The sequence below is a fragment of the Kryptolebias marmoratus genome, linkage group LG15 (assembly GCF_001649575.2).
Source record: "Kryptolebias marmoratus isolate JLee-2015 linkage group LG15, ASM164957v2, whole genome shotgun sequence".
NCBI classification, from domain to species: domain Eukaryota; kingdom Metazoa; phylum Chordata; class Actinopteri; order Cyprinodontiformes; family Rivulidae; genus Kryptolebias; species Kryptolebias marmoratus.
The window spans coordinates 544,362-556,198 of NC_051444.1; the positions used below are offsets into that span (position 1 = coordinate 544,362).

At 44.7% G+C, this 11,837-nt stretch overlaps 2 protein-coding genes across 8 annotated transcripts in view; one reads left to right on the plus strand and one right to left on the minus strand.

Annotated features, from left to right (window-relative positions):
• Positions 1 to 4,517, minus strand: part of slc30a4 (solute carrier family 30 member 4) — a 10,121-nt gene extending 5,604 nt beyond the window's left edge. Inside the window, exons 1-4 of one of the 6 annotated variants that reach the window (XM_017441381.3) lie at positions 4,379 to 4,517; positions 3,511 to 3,975; positions 1,449 to 1,595; positions 324 to 477 (exon numbers count right to left, since the gene is read on the minus strand). In XM_017441381.3, coding sequence (XP_017296870.1) covers positions 324 to 477; positions 1,449 to 1,595; positions 3,511 to 3,913 — 704 coding nt within the window. In that variant the 5' untranslated portion in view covers positions 3,914 to 3,975; positions 4,379 to 4,517. Of the gene's footprint in view, positions 1 to 323; positions 478 to 1,448; positions 1,596 to 3,510; positions 3,976 to 4,101; positions 4,335 to 4,378 lie in introns of those variants that run through there. The other 5 variants (XM_017441382.3, XM_017441379.3, XM_017441380.3 and 2 more) reach the window with 5 other exon arrangements.
• Positions 4,518 to 5,387: 870 nt separating this feature from the next.
• Positions 5,388 to 8,013, plus strand: bloc1s6 (biogenesis of lysosomal organelles complex-1, subunit 6, pallidin). Of its 2 annotated transcripts, none has more exons than XM_037979871.1 (5): positions 5,388 to 5,825; positions 6,086 to 6,332; positions 6,502 to 6,589; positions 6,668 to 6,754; positions 6,813 to 8,013. In XM_037979871.1, exons 1-5 carry the CDS (start codon positions 5,771 to 5,773, stop codon positions 6,840 to 6,842), a joined length of 507 nt encoding a protein of 168 aa, XP_037835799.1. In that variant the 5' UTR covers positions 5,388 to 5,770; the 3' UTR covers positions 6,843 to 8,013. The 2 variants fall into 2 exon arrangements, with proteins under 2 accessions (XP_037835799.1, XP_024858659.1); XM_025002891.2 differs by having other exon boundaries at positions 5,398 to 5,825; positions 6,830 to 8,013.
• Positions 8,014 to 11,837: the final 3,824 nt, after the last annotated feature.

An 11,837-nucleotide genomic window follows, 5' to 3' on the forward strand; every position in this document is an offset into this window, starting at 1 on the left:
ACAGAACATGCACACAGAACCTGCACACAGAACATGCACACAGAACCTGCACACAGAACATGCACACAGAACATGCACACAGAACCTGCAAGACAGAACCTGCACACAGAACATGCACACAGAACATGCACACAGAACATGCACACAGAACCTGCACACAGAACCTGCACACAGAACATGCACACAGAACATGCACACAGAACCTGCACACAGAACCTGCAAGACAGAACCTGCAGACAGAACCTGCAGACAGAACCTGCAGACAGAACATGCAGACAGAACATGCAGACAGAACCTACAGACTTCAGTTCTTCAGAACTCACATGAGGTTCACAGCCACCCCCACGGCTGCAGTGATCAGCATGATGTCTCCATCGATGTCAAAGTTCTGGTGGATGGTCCTCTGGACCGCCTCGTAGAGAAGAACCGCCGTCAGGACGTAGATGAGCAGAACGCTGAGAACCGCAGACACCACCTCTACAAGAACAGAAAAATGAAACTCCTGATTCACTGTCATCATAAGTACTCCAGAACTTCTCCAGAACTCTTCCTACAGAGTCCACTGCTGTCTAACGCAGGTAAGTTACTGATTACTCGTCAGCACTCCACCGAACGAGTTTAAAGGAGGTCTGATGTTCTGAGAGGTTTGACTTCTGCTGGAGGACTGATGGGTTCCTCTCAGAGGTCAGAGGTCACACAGCCAAACTCTCACTGACTTCCATTGGATCTGAGCTTCAAACAGGAAGTGAAGGCTCTTTTTACCTCTTCATATCTCCTCCATAAACCCTGTAGAACCATCAATCTGAACCTGTGGGACCAGGAAGTCCTGGTTCTCTTCTTCTACAGTTTCTGCACCAAAACGTCGGCCATTTTGTCAGCTGAGATTATTAGAAAATAAAGCTCATACTCTTCAAAATAAGAGCCCGGCTCTGTGCAGCTGTTGGACTCCTCCCTCCAACGTTTCTGCTGATGGTTTCTCAGTTTGTTTGGCGTTCTGGAATTCTTTTGTAAATAAACTTCATTTAATCAGTAACGGGTCGATAAAAGTCAGGAAACTGTTTTATTACATCGTAATGACAGTCAGAAAGTTCAAACTCCTTTTTATGGGAATATAAAGTTTATGATGAGAACAGAACCTGAGTCACATCTTGTTCTGAAAAGTTTACGACTATTTGTTTGAGTTTTGGTAAAACATCACGAGCGTCACAGAAACAGTCAGACTTTAACAGCTGAAAACAAGTTTACTGCAGGGAAGGAAAATGAAATGAGATTTGTTTTTAGTTGTTGAACGCAGCGTGATGATGAGTCTGATCTGAGACTTTCTGTTCTGCTCTCAAAGTGATTAACCTGCAGAAAAACCACACGCTGTTCTTCCTGGCTGCAAACCAAACACAGGATGCTGACACAGGACGCGCGAGTGTGTGCGTCTGCAGGCATCTGAAACTCACCGAGGCGATGCAGGCCGAAGGTGAACCTTTTGGTTGGAGGTTTGGTGGAGAGCCAGAGGGCGAGCAGCGAGAAGAGGATCCCCACCACGTCTGTTAGCATGTGAACGGCGTCCGTCATGATGGCTAAACTGTTCGACACGTAACCACCTGAAGGAACAACGAGAAGATTCAAACCAACTTCAACTACTTCTGCTTAAATAAAAACATTCGGCTCATTCGGGAGATGGGTGCTGTGACTGGTAGCAACTTTTATACTTCTAATCTTTAGTTACAAATATTTTCCTCACAGTAAGACTTTAGGATCTTTTATTTCCTTTAAAACATGCTGTCTTCTGCTACTTTTAGCTTCAGCTCAGCAGTTTTCCACAGAAAACTGCCAGTAAACTAAATTAAAAATCTATTATAAAGTAAGTAAGTAAGCTTTATTTCTATAGCACTTTTCACAGACCAGGGTCACAAAGTGCTGCACAAATGTAAAATAAGATAAATTAAAACAACATACAAACAATAAAACACAATATTACACTAAAAAGCAATCTTAAAAAAGTGGGTCTTAAGTTGTTTCCTGAAAGTGTCAACACAATGTAAAGATCGAATAGTGCAAGGTAGCTCATTCCACAGGCGCGGCGCCACAGCTTTGAAAGATCTATATCCTCGAGTCTTGAAGAAGGTCCGAGGAACCATCAGCAAGTTCAAATTGGACGACCTGAGGCTCCTAGTCGGAAAATAAGGCTGGATGAGGTTTTTAATGTAGTTTGGCGTTTGTCCATGAAGAGCTCTAAAAGTCAGTACCAGGATTTTGTAGTGCATCCTGTAAGATACTGGCAGCCAGTGCAAGCTTTTAAGGATGGGTGTAATATGTTCCCTCCTGTGGGTGCGAGTGAGCAGGCGTGCAGCAGAGTTTTGTACTACCTGCAGACGCATTAACTCCCTCTTGTTAAGACATGTGAACAGACTGTTACAATAATCCAGTCTCGATGAGACAAAAGCATGATAATAATAATAATTTATTATAATAAAATAAGTTTGTAATGTGAATTGATTGCTTCCTGTTTTCTATCATTTATTAAATAAAACGAGCTGTCGACCGTCACCTCGGGGACAGGTACGCCCAGACACTGAGGGAATTACTGTAAAGACTGGAAAAGCTGCGCAGTTAAACACATTCAGTCTACGTGAGTCCAGATGAGACTCGGTCTGGGTCCAGATCTGTTTGGGGACAATAACAGAGAATAAAAACAGAAACTAACCAGCCTTGTTTCTACCCACACAAAACAAATGTGGGCAGGAAAACAAAAGTATATTTTTCAACTTGTGCCCAAAACAAACATTGTTCTGGTCGTACATGAGGGACGTCCCTGCTGGACAACCTGTCCATGAGACACTGTTTGGTTGGGGAGGACAGGAGTGTTGGACTGTAAACGTCTCCACAAACAGGAAGTGAAACGAAGCAGAGATGAAGAGCAGGAACGGAACAGAGGAACTGATCCTCTGCGACAGACAACAAACTAAACCTTCAGCTAAAGAAAACACAGAGCCATGCTGAATTAGCCCAATGCTAGCTGAAAGCTAAATGTAGCATAAAAGACAAAAACAGGCCGCTGAAGAAGGAACTGCAGTGATTCCCTCTGAGCTTCTACGAGGAAATGTCTGCAAATTTAGTTACATATTTTTAAAAGTTTAAACGTTACAAACAAAAAGCTACAGCAGCTATCAGCTGAAGGTTTTAATAAATAATCAGCTGAAAAAGAACAAAGTGAGAACAGGACGAGAAGAGCGGCTGACTCAGCGCTGCTCCTCCTCCAGGTCAGTGGGTTAGTTACTCAGTCAACATTAGTTACTGTTTAACCAGCTGAGGACCACCAGGCTGCAGCTGACAGCTGAAGAAACAGCTGACAGCTAAATCAGAGCGTGTGTTGGGATGACTCTCAGCTACTACCACACCTAGTCACAGCTCAACATCTGTAAACATGTCAGCAGCTGTGGCAGCCATTCAAACCCCGCTGTCCTCAGGCTCAGGAGATATTTTGCTAACAGACACTGACAGGTAGAGGAGACTCACCTATGATTTCACCTGTCATGAATAGGAAGTAGAGCAGAGCAGCGATGATCAGCCTCTTCATCACCCGGCGGTGCCGGATCCGCTCCCTCCGCCGGCTGCAGCTCTCACAGGGGTCCATGTTCACCCCGGGGGGCCCGGCAGACGGGTCCAGCAGGGAGTCGTCGTCCTCCTCCTCCTCGGCGGACACCAGCACCGTGTTGACCGGCGCTCCGTTGGCCGGAGCCCCGGCGGAGTAGTCGGACATCTCCCCGGACACCACCACCTTCAGCTGGCTGAACTTCGGGCTGTCGTCGTCCTCCAGCTCGGCGGAGAAGTCGAAGGGCGCCGTGTCGCTCAGGTCCCAATCGGTCCGGTCCCTCCTGAAGGCGGACCGAACCCTTCCGAACAGCTTCCCGCCCGACATGGTTAATGTTTCCGTCTGAAAGTCCTGCGGGTGCTCACTCACATCTTTGCTCCACCGTGGTTCTGACAACAAGAAGCAAGAAAAAACATCGTTTAGCTCAGCAGTTCCAGAACCGGGTCTCAGACCGGTACCAGGTCTGGACCCAACATGAAAGCGAAACTTTGAGTCCAGCAGTCATGTAAACAAACTTTGGCTAACCGGTACCGAGCTCAGCTGTGAATAAAGCCGTAAAACCAGCCTCCCCCGCAGATTCACGCTCTCATCCCGCTGCCCGACGGACAGCTGTAATTACCGGAGGAAACACACCGACCTTAGCCCAGCACAGTTCTGGTTCCGACCCGCTGAGCCGCAGAAGAACCAGGCGAGACGACGGAAGCCGGAAGTAGCGGATCGAGCGGAAGGAGCGCCCCCCGCAGGCGGGAAGGAAGAGGAGGTTCGGGTCAAAGTTAAGGAATAAAAACCCACCTGAGAGGTTCTGTTCCGCGGAGGGCTCATCTTTTCGGTTCTGTGTCCAAACTTTCTGGTAAATACGATTTGTGGCGTTTATTTATCTGATGTCAAGAAATAAAACGCTTCTGTACGGTGGGAGGAGGAGGCGGGGCTTACCGCACCACGTGACAAGTGTTTTCAATAAACTTTATTGACATTATATATACTTACAACAAACATAAACAAAGAAAGCAGAATGTCATAAAATACACAGGCAATTGACAAGCTGTTAAAAGGGAAAGTTTGACAATAAATTCACGTTAACATATAAAAAAGAGACGCCTTAATCATTTCCAACCTCCTCGAACAACGTTTTTATTTCTCAGAAAGCCCTGTGCGGAAAATAATTAGTTCTTTGTGAAACACTCTGGGGTTTGGTTGTATTTAGGTATTTGTTTTATAAGTAAAAAGGGTTTTTAAGGATGGTAAACTGATCTCTGAGTCTTCCTCCAAAGCTCTTCATCTCTGTTCATCATGAAACAGGGAACAGATTTAAGGTAAATAAATATGTAGAGCTTAAAATGCATTACCAGTTTAATTATTAACTAGAATCACATCACCCATTATAACTGTGACATCATGATGGGGCTGATGACAGCATGTGACGTCATCACTGGTGTTTTAAGTTTGATGCTTTTTATAGAATTATTTAAAATAAAAGTTTTGGTGTCATATTTTATCAGAGAGAGTTTGTTCATTCACTAAGAGTTTAGGAAGTATCTAAATTATTTCATCTGAACAAGTTGTGGCTTTATAATTTTATTATATTATATTTATTCAAACGCTTCCATTTCTCCAATGTTTCTCAGTTAAACCGACCTGATAACTTTAAAACTTTAAAACCATATGTTTATCAGCAGAAAGTCTGCAGGTCCTCAGTTTTATCTGTCAGAACATTCATGTTTGGAATAACAACTGCGCATGCTCCAACTTCACAAGAACAAGATGGCGGCGCCCATAACCCGGATATAAGCGGCTTTATTTAGAAACAACGGCAGGTGGCGGAGATGCTTCGTCCATCTTTTTTATGTCGATGGTTCGCTCTGACGTAATCACGTGACGACGCAGAGGTCACATGACGCTGCCTCACGCGCTACAACAAGTCGAAAATCCTCTCGATTCTTGTTTTTTCTGTTGGTTAAAGAGGAGCATCAGAGCTGCAGTCGGTGTTCAGAAGGCGGGAAATCAGGAAAAAAGGCGGAAACAGAGAAATATTTACCGGCTGCAGAGCTGAGGGCTCATTAGGAGCTAAAATCTGACAGGAAGCTAACGGCTAATCTGAGGAGAAGCTAACCTTCAACACAGGCTCATTTCTTCCTGATCCAAGGGTCAGATCCGGACCAGCCTGGGTCTGCAGAACCTCTTCAGATGGAGGTAGAGGAGCTGGAAGATGAAGGACCTTCCTCCCAGAACCATCTTCCAGGTACGGGTCCACATGAGTTCTGGGGGATGTCAGGGTTTGGAACATCTCAGCAGAACCTCTAGTCCTGGGACAAATAAAGTCCACCATCTTTTAGTTCTCAGCTCTCTGAGGTTCTGGACTCTGAACTTTTGACCCATTCCGTTGTAGAGCAGATCCACCTCCCGGTTCAGCTCTGTGCAACTCAGCAGTTTAGTTTGGACGGGTTCAGGTTAGAATTCAGGTTAATAATTGTTTGTTTTATTGTTTGGTCAATCTGACAGGTCTGCAGCAGCAGAAGGTTCTGCAGCAGCAGGAGGTTCTGCAGCAGCAGCAGGAAGTTCTGCAGCAGCAGGAGGAGGTTCTGCAGCAGCAGGAGGAGGTTCTGCTGCAGCAGGAGGTTCTGCAGAGCTCCACCTCTGAGGAGACGCTGTGTGTGGACCAGAAATCGGTGGATAAACTCACAGAAGGATTTCTGTCTCACTACCTTCCAGACCTGCAGACCTCTAAACGAGCCCTGCAGGAGCTCACGTGAGTTTTGGTTTCTCTTTTTGTGGCTGACTCAGGACCTTCTCTGCACCTCCTCACGTTCTGTGTCCCTTTGAGGAGAAGCTGCAGATGGTCCTGGACTGAGTTAGATTCAGTTGTTTGTGTGTGAGGTGGAGCTGAACTTGTTGCTCTTTGTTTTTGTCCCCATCAGACAGAACCAGCTGATCCTGTTGGACACTCTGGACCAGGAAGTCACTAAGTTCAGGGAGTGTAACGGCGTGCTGGACCTCGGCTCTCTGGTTTGTTCAAACGCTCTCCTGTTGTTTCTGCTGCAGGAGGCAGGAAGCAGAACTCATCCAGGTTTCCTGTTTCTTTAGTTCACAGAAGCCAAAGTTTATCACAACAAGCTGGTGAACATCAGGAAAGAGATGATTCTGCTTCACGAGAAAACAACCAAACTAAAGGTAGGAGTTATCCATCAGCAGGGCGACAGGCTGGTAAACTCTGCATATAACCCCACAGATGTCCTTTTGTTTCAGAGAAGAGCTCTGAAGCTGCAGCAGCAGAAGCAGAAGGAGGCGCTGGAGAAGGAGCAGCAGAGGGAGAAGGAGCTGGAGAGAGAGAGGCAGCTCACAGCCAAACCTGCAAAAAGGTCCTGAATCCGTTCAGCTCTGCAGGAAACAGGACGACACTGATCATCCAACATGGAAGCTGCTGAGATCTTTGTTTCTGCTTCAGCCTGAAAAGAATCCAGCTTTAAATATTTCTAAATCAGAATAATAACTACAGGAGGTTTCCGTCTGCGTGCCTGAAGTTTATTTCTTTGTTTTAAAGACTCACTGATGTGGAAACAGATTAGTTTTCATCTCCTGTTTGGTTTGCAGCTGAATCTTTGATCGGTTTGGAAACCTCGGTTCTGTTCGGCCTCAGAACCCGGTCGACTCCTCCGGTGCCTGACAGAAACCTGATGAAGCCCTGACGTATCTGACCTTTGACCCCTCGGCGGTCAGTGCTGCACAATCCGACTCAACAGAACCTGCTCTCATCTCATTTCTGGGTCAAAAAACCCTTTTCAGTTTTTCTGGTCAAACTCAGAAACACACAGCTCCTCTGGAGCTCTTCTCACCTCAGATATTCAGGTTTTTATAAAGAAGAAGGACTTCTAAGGTTCTAAGGTTCTGTTCGTCTCCGGGTCCGTTTCATTTGTTCAGAAACTTTTCCACTGACTGACTGACTGACTGACTGACTGACTCGGCCCGACGGAGCTGCAGTCTGATCTCAGCTTTCAGAACAAAGAGTTCATGAAGCAAAAATGATCCTGACTGCCAAGAACTCCACAAACCAAAGACATGGATTCATCATCAAACGCTTCCTGCAGGAGGAGGAGGAGGAGGAGGAGCAGGATGGTGAGGAGGAGCAGCAGGAGGTGGATGATGGTGAGGAGGAGGAGCAGCAGGAGGTGGATGATGGTGAGGAGGAGCAGGAGGAGGAGGAGGAGGAGCCTCAGACTCGTACCTCTGTGAGAAACTAAGACTCCTTCAGACGAGCCGTCCTGCAGATTTGCTGCTTCTGCTGACTTTATTCAAGTTTTCCTGTTTAGGATTAAATCTGTTAAATTAACTAAGTTCAATAAAAGAGACTAATGTCAGGAATGCTTTATATAAGTTTATTAATTATCTGTAAATCTGTTTATACAGTTAAGAATAAAAACAGTTTGTAATCATTTCTCTGCTCAGGTCTGTTTACGTTTATGGTTCTGGTAAAATTCAAACCAGGACATAATTATCAGAAAAAATATAAAACTAAATGTTCAAGAACAAGGAGGAAGATTTGAAAAGAGTTTAATATTAAACTTTAACATTTCAGCTCAACTTTTGATCTCTTCTGCTTCACACTAAATATAAATCAAATATAAAGAATCTATTAACTGTAGGTAGGAATAATAAATATTCCAGTTTTTATTACAGTTTAATATAATTAAGCCATTTTCTGCCACTTTAATCAAAACAACCTCCTAAATAAAAACAGGTTAATATTTCAGAATTATGACTTCAGACCTCATTATTATAAAATACTTTCTAATAATTCTGATTTAAATATAAATTATTTAAAAATTGTTACATAACCAGGTGAAAATCCCTAAATAATGACTTGGAGGATTTATTTTATTAAAGTGATGAAAACGATTTTCTGTCTGTTTTTTGTTTTATTTCCTGTATTAACTGCTGGTGTAATGAGCTGTGAGCTCCAGCAGGTGGCAGCAGAGAGCTGCTGATCCTGTTGCTGTAGCTCTACAATCAGCACATCTATGTGTTTTATCTCTACAGAACCTGACAGAACCTCTGTTCCTTCAGTTTCTGCCTCTGTCTCATCCCGGATCTGACTGGACTTTAATAACCCCCTGTTTACTGACTGGACCCGGTCGGTCAGCCTGATGTGTCCAACTGTCCACTGTCCACGTCAGAGACGGGGATGGTGTTTGTGTCAGAAAGCAGCAGCAACATTCCTCTGAGACCCAACAGAACCAGCAGAACCATCAGGCTGCCACACCTCCTCCTTTCACATACAGATTTAATTTTATCCTCAAACACGACCAACAAACCAAAACCACCACGCTCAGTCCTGGACTGGACCTGGACCGGACCACAGAGGGGTCTACAGTCAGACTGAGGGGTCCACACTCAGACTGAGGGGTCCACACTCAGACTAAATGTTTGGTTGGAGACATGTTGGACTGCTGTCTCAGAGTGTTTGGTGTTTCTGACAATAAAAAGTCATCAGAGAGAACTCTCCTTGTCCTCTTCCTCCTTGTCTTCCTCCCAGTCCTCCTCCTCCTCCTTGTCCTCCTCCCGGTCCTCCTCACGGAACCACAGACAGGAAGCAGCAGCAGATGATGATGATGATGATGATGATGGTGGTGATGGTGAAGACGTCCTGTCTCAGTAAACAGTGACTCAGTGACTCAGACTGGGAGCAGTGGGAGGCTGTGGTCTGGGTTTGTCCTGGACCCTCCCTAACTGGTTCTGGTTCTGTCCCAGACTTTCAGACGTGTCTTATGTAACTTCTCATCTGCAGCTCGAAGAACGTTTCTAATTCGGTTTCTGTGACTCAACCTTTGGTTTCCACTCAACCAAAACACTAATCCCACAGTTTAACGTCAGGACTTTTACTTGTTTACATGTTTACTTGTTTACATGTTTACTTACATACAGAGCCGTGCAAAAGTCTTCATCGCCCCAAATCTTCTCCACATCTTGTCTCGTTCCAACTGAAGTATTTTCCTGGGGTTTTATGTGACAGACCAACACAAAGCAGCTCATATTTAAAACTATTTCAGTTTTTTATTGTTTTTAAATAAAAACATGTAAAGTGTGGCTTGCATTAGTTTTCACCCCCTTCACTGTGATTCACTGAACTAAAGTCCAGCAGAAGTAAACAGAGTCCAGCTGTGTGTGGTTTAATCCCAGTGTGCTAACACCACACATCACCCTGAACACCAGCCCCACTGTGAAGCACGGTGGTGGCAGCATCATGCTGTGGAGATGCTTTTCTTCAGCAGACGCAGGACAGTCCTGGAAGGAAACCTGTTAGAGGCTGCAGAGGACCTGAAACATCCAGAGCTACAGTGGAACGGGTCACACCAGCGGGCCAGTCAAAGTCCAGAACCTGAATCCAGCAAGACTTAAAAACTGCTGCAGCTCAAAATTTCATTCTGCAGCCAGAGGTGTTTCTACAGGAGGGTGAACACTCAGATTTTATTCGTAAAAACTATAAAAATCGTGTTTAATATTCCTTCCGCTGCTCTTTAACCGCCCTGAAGTCCTGAACTGACGAGAGGAAGAGACGCCGTGGAAACTTCAGGTCCTCGGGACCCGAAGGACTCGGGGGGCTGAAGTTTGTGTTTGGAACCAGACAAAACGTGGATGAAGACTTCTGCAGAGTTAATGATCAGAATATAAAGTGCAGCCTGTGAATAAACAGTAAAAAGCTGAAGCTATCAGTGGTTTTAGAATCTGATTCGTTATCTCTTTAAAAAGGACCATTCTGGTTATTTACAGCGTGTGAATTCAGGTTATTTCTGCAGCATCTTTGGGCTGCAAATATCTAAAGAGATGTTTCTGGTTTTCCGCAGCGTCTTGTTGTGTCTGTGGAAGCTGAAGACTGAAGGCTCTCAGTGTAAACCCAGACTGAGTGGGTGAACCACAGAAGATGTTTTCATTTCAGCCCTAAACAGGTGGAGCGTTAACTCCGCTCAGCTGTCTGCCACAGCAGCTTTTCACACTTTCAGAACAAGTTTCCTTCCAGCCGTTTGGCTGCTTTTATGGTGAGAACGGCTCCCGAGTGGCTGCAGTAAAAAGAGTAAAAATAGAAAAAGTCATGGGCTGAGGAGAGAAAGGAGCTGTGGTTGTTTTCTTTGGTTGGAAGGAGCTCACTGAGATGGTGTCTGAGCAGATATTGTTTTCAGGCCGGCAGCAGCAGGATGGTTAGCGGTCGGACGGCCGTGTCCTGTCTGACAGTGTGAGGTGGACGGGTTCTGGTCCAAACCCTAACTGTATGGAGTTAGAGGATTTATAGGCTTGTTTTCCTGCTCTGTTCGAGCCGACCGCAGCAGACTGTTGCTTCCTCTGCTTTTTGGACAAACAGAGGGGAGAGGTGCGTCAGAGGAGGGCAGCAGACACGCTCACAGGCGTGCACAAACAAGATCCAGTAAAAACCAGAACCGGCACCCTCACAACCCGTCCTGTGGTGGTCCTGGTGGTCTGGTTGTAGCCCAGAAACAGCCTCAGAGGCCTCTGTCTTCTAGAAAAACAAAACTTCTCCATTTCATTTGCATGTCAGGCACTGAGTTCACAGGAAATCTACAAACTATGACCCACTTTACAGCTTAAAAAAGAAATCAGATGCACTTTCAGCCTCTGAGACAGTGTTGTGTGAAGTTAGAAAACCACAGAAATATAAAGTCCAGCTGTGTTTGAGAGCAGATGTGAAATTCTCCTGCAGCAGCCACACTTACAAAACTAATTAGTCCTCCATTAAAGTGCAGACTGACAAGCTGCACCCATTTTATAATGACTTAACTGCCCCTCGAGGAGAATAACACCAACTAAAAATACATTTCAGCTCCGAGGTAAGCATCGCATGGCTTCCACGCTCCAAACAAGAGCTTTGCTTTTGATGGAGGTTCATTAATCCATCGTGACAACAAATAATGTTACATCCATATGGGGCGCCGTTTGTAAAGGAGCTTCTGGGGCGCCGTTTGTAAAGGAGCTTGTGCTAAAAATTCATGCCTAAATTTTGTCACATTTAGCTTCAAACACTGTTTTAAAATGTAGTGTTGATTTTCTGATGTCACTTTTTACAACATTTAGCTAATTACATGTAATTGTTACAGCAACATGCTAAATATAAATCTAAATGCTAAATGTTAAATCTAAATGTTAAATGTTAAATCTAAATGTTAAATGTTAAATCTAAATATTATATGTTAAATCTAAATGTTAAATGTTAAATCTAAATGTTAAATGTTAAATCTAAATGTTAAAT